Genomic DNA, 6,458 nt, shown 5'->3' on the forward strand with positions numbered 1-6,458 from the left:
AAAATAATTTAATTTTACTGTGAAAGTTTAATCCAATAAAATTTCAATAAAATGAAAAACAAATAAAATATTTAGTCTTATGTCTATAAAGTTTAAATTATATATATATTTTTTTTAATTTTACAGTATTATAATAAATATATTTATATTAATGATTATTTTTATTTTTAAGAATTAATATATATATATATATATTAAATAAAGCAATAATTATCGATATTTATATTTATATTTAATATAACAAATCATTATAATTATTTTAAGTCCTTAATTTTTAAGTAATCATAGAAATTGCAATAAATAAAATAAAAAGGGGACGAAGAAAAATCACGTGGGGACTCATTGGTGCTAGTTGATAGCAGCGAAGGAGCACGACCTCGCCACGCGCCTTCGTGTGACAGGTGCCCTCCCGCCACACTCCCTCGCCAAAAATCAATCTTCCTTTCTCTCTCTTCTGCCCTAATTTTAATTTTCCCCCAAATTTATCCCTTTCCATTTCTAGCTTCCTACTCTCTACATCCTTCGACCTCGATTCACAACATATCATATTCCAATTCTATTCCTTCCGAATCGTCTTCCCCGAGGTAGGTAAGCAAATCCACTTTGCTTTCTGTGCACATGTATATAGTATTCTTCTTTTATAATTGTATTGGGTCGTTATCTGTTTGAATCTTTGATCCTTGGAATTTGTTGATGCTCTGTTTGGCTTATATGACTTGTGGAAATTCAAGTTACGAATTTGGTTTTTTTTTTTTCCCTGATGGGATTGCAAGGGAACGAATTGATTGCATCTGGAAGCACGGATTTTACTTTGTCATTGACAGTCACAAAATCATTCCCTTTATTGGGTGTTTGGTTTACTTGTCCTTACTTTAAAAAAGGGGTACAAGATTGAAGTAGTTTTGTTATTTTTAGTTAGAAGATTTTGTTGCTGGAAGAATTGATTACTGGCACAGTTGGTTTTGTTCATATGGGATCAGAAAGTGTAGCTCCAGTGGTTGAGACATCAAAAAACAGGTTAGAGATTCTAATGTTTTCATGAACACACACTCAAAATGATAATCTGATATGTAGTTTCATACTTACAGAATCTGCTCTTGCTGCTTCTTGTTTCTAGTGAATTTCATGCGTGCTGGCAGTTTCTTGATTGTGCAATTCCTTTTGTAGTTATTTGGTTCAAGTGGAGAAAACTTTCTAACACGGTCTAAAGCACTTGATGTGTTGAATTGATGCAAGTGTAAATATGAAATATCTATTCTTCTGTTCGTTTAAACTATAGAGTTATTAGTTATTTCATCTAGCTATACTTGTTACGGCAACTATAAATTTTACTAGAACTATTGATAACAAGCAGTGGTGGCATCAGCGGAAGTATTAGTAGATGTAATATTAATATTTAATAGCACTACATTCTAGCTGTCTCTAGCATAAGGACCTTATGTCGAAATACAAGTTCCTTTTCTGGATTCAGTTCTTGTAAATTTGATTTGTTTCAGGTCTTCTTCTGGTAAAATGAACCAAGGGAAAGTCCCCAAGAGAGTTCACAAGGCTGAAAGGGAGAAAATGAAGCGTGAACATTTGAATGAACTCTTTCTTGATCTGGCCAATGCACTAGGTAACCTTTTGTGCCACTATAATGTATCTTGAATATTTTCAAACTTTACATCTAGATTAAGTGCTTTTTGTCTTTCTTTTCTTCGGGGGGGGGGGGGGGGGGGGTCTTTTGGTGGTGGTGTGGGTGTAGATCTAAATGAGCAGAACAATGGAAAGGCTTCTATATTGTGTGAAGCTGCTAGGCTGGTTAAAGACTTACTCTGTCAAATTGAGTCCCTCAAGAAGGAGAATGTTACCCTGTTGTCTGAATCTCGTTATGTAAGATTGACACTCTTTTTCCTCCTTCATTTTCCCTTATTTAGATTTAGAGTGCTGCATGTTAGATCATGACATGTATTCCAAAGAGATTTTATCATATGCTAGGTGACATGAAATAATCCCCTTTTTAAGCAATCTTTGACCAGTTACTTAAGCTGATTAGCATTTCATTGTATTTTGGAAGTTGATGCTTTGATGCCACACAATATTCTCGTATCTGTTTGTATATCATATGACATGATTTTCTTCATTGGGCAGGTGACCATGGAGAAAAATGATCTGAAAGAGGAAAATTGCAGCCTAGAAACTCAAATTGAGAAACTGCAAGGTGAGATACAGGCAAGAGTGGCTCAATCTACACCTGACCTGAACGTACCTCCTCATTTGGAACTTGATCCATTGGAGCAGACAAATTTTCCAGGACACAGTCTCCAGTTGCCCACTGCGGAACCTAACTTGCAGCAAGGATCTGCAGTTTTGGTTGTCCCCTTTCGTCCAGATCTTGAAGCTGCTTTTCAAGCTCCTAATGTCATTGAGCTTACGCCAAAATCTACATCTGTTGTTAGTAAACCACATGCCAGGTATCCCACACCAGCAGATTCATGGCCGTCACAGCTGCTAGGAGAGCAACCAACTTCAAATTAATTTGTAGAGTTACAGTTTCAGTATTGGTTTAACCTGACAACTGGTTGCCTAATAGCAAATTAGCAATGCTGCTGTGGACCTTCCATGTATAAATTATATATATTCAATGATCTAAGAATTTTAATCATTTCTGTTTGGCCTTATCTGGGTTTTAATTTTTGGCTCTAGTTAGTATATTCTCCTTTACTTAGTTTTCTTGGGCTGAAAGCCTCTAGTTACTCAGTTTGTGGTGGTTTCTCATGGAACCATGTCTGATGTTTATGCGCTAGAAATTAATGGATTCCCCTGTTCTGGGATTATATTGCCTTGGCTTTTCTTTGGGAAGAAAATTTTATTCCGGACTTAACATGGGAAAATAATTATTTTAAAGCTTAATATGTTTTGTCCTACAAATATGAGTAAATTTAATTTTAGTCTTCTTTTTTGGTTTGATACTTAATTTTAAAATTGTCTTTCTCATCGTTTTAATAGTAATGCAACATGCCTTTAGAAATTAGATTAATAAATATTTTAAAGTGATAAGTGGTTTGAGATGTTTAAACACATGTCATGTTATAGAATTAAACAATTCAATCTAATAAATTAAAAGAAATTAATTCAAAAAAATATTAAAAACTTAAAATTAAATTTAATCATATTTACATAAATTAAAAAATTATTTTATTTTATCCTTCTATTTTCTTCATGTGTATTTTTGCTTCAATGTAAAAGGATAGCATGAACTGGCCACTACTTTTTATCTTTATTCCTGTGGGATGAGATTAAATTGGGGTTGAACGGAAATGCTATTTTAACAATTATCGTTGGACTCCTATAGGGACACCAAATGCTGTCTCTCTTTTTTTAGTGTGGGATGTGACATACATAACTAAAAAATATAAATAAACATGATCAAATATAAATATAAAGTGCAAGTGTTAAATAGGATTTAACCGATAATTAAATTCATTTTCCTCAAATAAATCTGATATGCTTTAAAACTTTAAAATGAAGTTCCTCTTAAATTGACATTCAACGATAACATAACAATTCTTGATTTTTTTTAAAAACGTAACAAGTAGATACGATAAACCCCCTATCTTAAATTGCTTTTGAATAGTTATACGTGGATTCTTTTAAAAAAGGAAAAGTGGGAAGAACAATTTAGGTAGCAGTAATTTCGTAATTACGTTGAAATAAAGGCTCCATTTGAGTTCTTTTTTGCGTAAGCGAATCTTCATTTGGTGACCGACCCATACAAAGTTTCACTCACCGACGAAGGACCACGGTGATCCAGCATTCCATCCCATTCACGATTGAAATCAAAACCGCCCAATCCCCAATCCTACGGTGACAAGAAGTTACTATTCTAGTCTGGGGTGCACAAGAACAGTATCTCCCCACCCCAGAAAGCCACGCTACGGTGTTCAATAATTCTCTCTTCTCATTCTCAGCACCGCTCCCACTTTTTCTCACACCTGTCTCTGCTTTTGTTCTCCTCTCTCTCTCTCTCTCTCTCTCTCTCACACACACACACACACACGCATTCATTCCCTTAGCTGAGTTTAACAAACAAGTTCAGAGCAGAGGGAACAGAAACACTCACTTCTTAAGATGGGATCTGGGGCTGGTAATTTCCTGAAGGTGCTTCTCAAAAACTTCGATGTCCTTGCCGGGTATGTTTTTCGTCGTCTTCTATGTTTCAATACCATCTCTTCCTCAAATCGTATTCGAATTACCCTAACGCTAAACCGTTTTGCAAGTCTACACTAAAATAGGCTACTTGCTTCACATCTTACTGGAATACCTAAACTAACCCTGTTTGTTCAATGTGCTATCACAGATTTGTTTTCCTGTATCAATGTGATTGTTTTTTTTAATTTTTCTTTCTTTTTTTTAACTCGTGTTTGTTTTGTTTCTGTTGCAGGCCTGTGATTAGTCTTGTTTATCCTCTGTAAGCACAATCTTAATATCCCTCTGTTCCTTATTACAGGATGTGCTTTGTTGAATTTACTGTTGGTTTTTATTTCGTTGTCGTGATAGGTCGAGCTAGTGTTTTTTAGAATAGAATAGATTGATTCATGATTGGTGTGGGTTTCGTTATTGTGTGTATCAGATATGCTTCAGTTAGGGCAATTGAGAGCAAGTCTCCTGTTGATGATCAGCAGTGGCTCACTTACTGGGTTCTGTATTCCTTGATCACCCTCTTTGAACTCACTTTTGCTAAACTTCTTGAATGGTACGCTTTTTTTTTTTTTTTTGTTCTCTTTTGTGAAAGCATAATGAATGAATACTTTCTAAATGTGATGATAAACTTGAGAATTGAGATTTTAGGCTTTGCAACTTGTGCATGTTTTTTAAAGGTACCTCTATGTGCAGGGTGACTTTTGCTACTAGCCAATATATAGTGCTATTCATTAAATCTTAGAGTTTTGATAGTTAATTTGGATGTAACTTACGGTGAGAAAAAGTATGGGAAAAGAAATTGTTTACTTGTTAAGTGCATAGTAGCCAAGCTTGGCTGGCAATGCAAATAGAATTCACACTTGACATCTTTGTCCTTGTGTCAGCATTCAGCAATGGCTTTATTCTAATTTCTATGAAGGCTGAACTGAAGGTTCATCAATTATTGTTGTCTTACATTGAGTCATTCTTTATGAGAAGATATGTTAAAGACACTAATGAATCTGACTGCAAGCTTTGTTTAGGATTTCTAATTATTTGAGCTGCAAAATTAATGCCTCATTCTTTCCATTGTGGTTAGTAGTGTTATAGAATGTGATCATGCATGTGCTATCTTAAGTACTTCGAGTAATAATGCTTGTACTGTTAGAGGTATTAAGAAGGCACCAAAAAAAGACTTCAGTACAATGTAACTAGAGAATGTTGAATTCCTGTAATGCATTTTCCGCAAGTTTTGTAAGAGTTCTGTTTTGATGAGTATATTTTGAAATTAGAAGAGCAAGGGTAAAGGATTAAACTTTTGGTTGAATTTTCACAACATATGTTTCAGGATTCCAATATGGCCCTATGCAAAGCTGATTGCAACCTGCTGGCTGGTCCTGCCTTACTTTAGTGGTGCTGCTTACGTTTATGAGCATTATGTGAGACCTTTATTTGTCAATCCTCAGACCATTAACATCTGGTATGTTCCAAGGAAAAAGGACACCTTTGGAAAGCCAGATGACATTCTAACTGCTGCAGAGAAGTACATCCAAGAGAATGGAACAGAAGCTTTCGAGAATCTGATCCATAGGGTATTTCCATCTGTAATAATCGGTTATTGCGGAATTTACTGTGTTATTGTATCTGACCTGTTACTAATGGTGCCATCACTTTGCAGGCTGATAAATCAAGAGGGGGTGGCGGTTATTATTCGATGTATGATGAGACATATTGAGTGCAATCGTGTAGCTTATGCCTGTTATGGATATGGGAATTCATGTAAATCTTACCACGTTACTGATCTTTGTTTTTAATTCTCCGAGGAGATACTTTGTTTTTTTTTTATCCTTTTATTTTTATTATCGTGTAATATCTTAGAGTTAGTCATGAATGTTTTATATAATGGCGATGACACCAATGGTATATATAGATAATGTTGGCACAATAGCATAAACTCGTTGAGTTTTTTCCCCTTTTGTTATACCCTCGACACAAACAAAAGCCCACACTATTAATAGGTCATCAAGTTTATAGGTATGCAAACTTCTAATGCCACAATTGATCCCGATATTATTTACACAACATTTTTCTTAATTTCATTTTCTTTCCGTCATAGTTTCCATATTCCCGTAAGAAACATTTATATTTAGTGGTTTAAAATTAATTTTATTAAAATTGCTCTTATGTAATTTTAATATAAATAGGCACTTAATGTTGTTGTCCAAAATGGTTTATCTGCATTCGAATTTGGAGATAAATTCTACTTCATGTACAAGATGGTTTGATAAGAAAGAAAG

The 6,458-nt window shown here is 34.5% G+C and overlaps 2 protein-coding genes across 5 annotated transcripts; both read left to right on the forward strand.

Moving 5' to 3' along the window:
- The first annotated feature begins 384 nt into the window (after window positions 1-384).
- LOC113847454 (transcription factor bHLH47) lies at window positions 385-2,651 on the forward strand. 4 transcript variants are annotated; one of them, XM_027476583.1, is made up of 5 exons: window positions 385-588; window positions 916-1,017; window positions 1,497-1,615; window positions 1,745-1,872; window positions 2,131-2,651. In XM_027476583.1, exons 2-5 carry the CDS (start codon window positions 971-973, stop codon window positions 2,515-2,517), a joined length of 681 nt encoding a protein of 226 aa, XP_027332384.1. In that variant the 5' UTR covers window positions 385-588; window positions 916-970; the 3' UTR covers window positions 2,518-2,651. The 4 variants fall into 4 exon arrangements, with proteins under 4 accessions (XP_027332384.1, XP_027332381.1, XP_027332383.1 ...); XM_027476580.1 differs by having other exon boundaries at window positions 432-584; XM_027476582.1 differs by having other exon boundaries at window positions 439-588; window positions 774-1,017.
- A 1,260-nt stretch (window positions 2,652-3,911) lies between these two features.
- LOC113846947 (HVA22-like protein a) lies at window positions 3,912-6,205 on the forward strand. Its single transcript, XM_027475727.1, has 5 exons — window positions 3,912-4,172; window positions 4,424-4,450; window positions 4,613-4,735; window positions 5,510-5,753; window positions 5,840-6,205. Exons 1-5 carry the CDS (start codon window positions 4,111-4,113, stop codon window positions 5,894-5,896), a joined length of 513 nt encoding a protein of 170 aa, XP_027331528.1. The 5' UTR covers window positions 3,912-4,110; the 3' UTR covers window positions 5,897-6,205.
- The last annotated feature ends 253 nt before the right edge of the window (window positions 6,206-6,458 follow it).

This window comes from Abrus precatorius, unplaced genomic scaffold (assembly GCF_003935025.1).
Source record: "Abrus precatorius isolate BTA unplaced genomic scaffold, Abrus_2018 Scaffold8, whole genome shotgun sequence".
Classification (NCBI taxonomy): Eukaryota; Viridiplantae; Streptophyta; class Magnoliopsida; order Fabales; family Fabaceae; genus Abrus; species Abrus precatorius.

Bases quoted from the DNA above. Each gene is read 5' to 3' on its own strand.
- LOC113846947 (XM_027475727.1), top strand. From the start codon at position 4,111: ATGGGATCTGGGGCTGGTAATTTCCTGAAGGTGCTTCTCAAAAACTTC. The intron at 4,173-4,423 runs GTATGTTTTTCG...TTTCTGTTGCAG, and splicing joins AACTTCGATGTCCTTGCCGG to GCCTGTGATTAGTCTTGTTT. The intron at 4,451-4,612 runs GTAAGCACAATC...TGTGTGTATCAG, and splicing joins ATTAGTCTTGTTTATCCTCT to ATATGCTTCAGTTAGGGCAA.
- LOC113847454 (XM_027476583.1), top strand. From the start codon at position 971: ATGGGATCAGAAAGTGTAGCTCCAGTGGTTGAGACATCAAAAAACAG. The intron at 1,018-1,496 runs GTTAGAGATTCT...GATTTGTTTCAG, and splicing joins GTTGAGACATCAAAAAACAG to GTCTTCTTCTGGTAAAATGA. The intron at 1,616-1,744 runs GTAACCTTTTGT...GTGTGGGTGTAG, and splicing joins TGATCTGGCCAATGCACTAG to ATCTAAATGAGCAGAACAAT.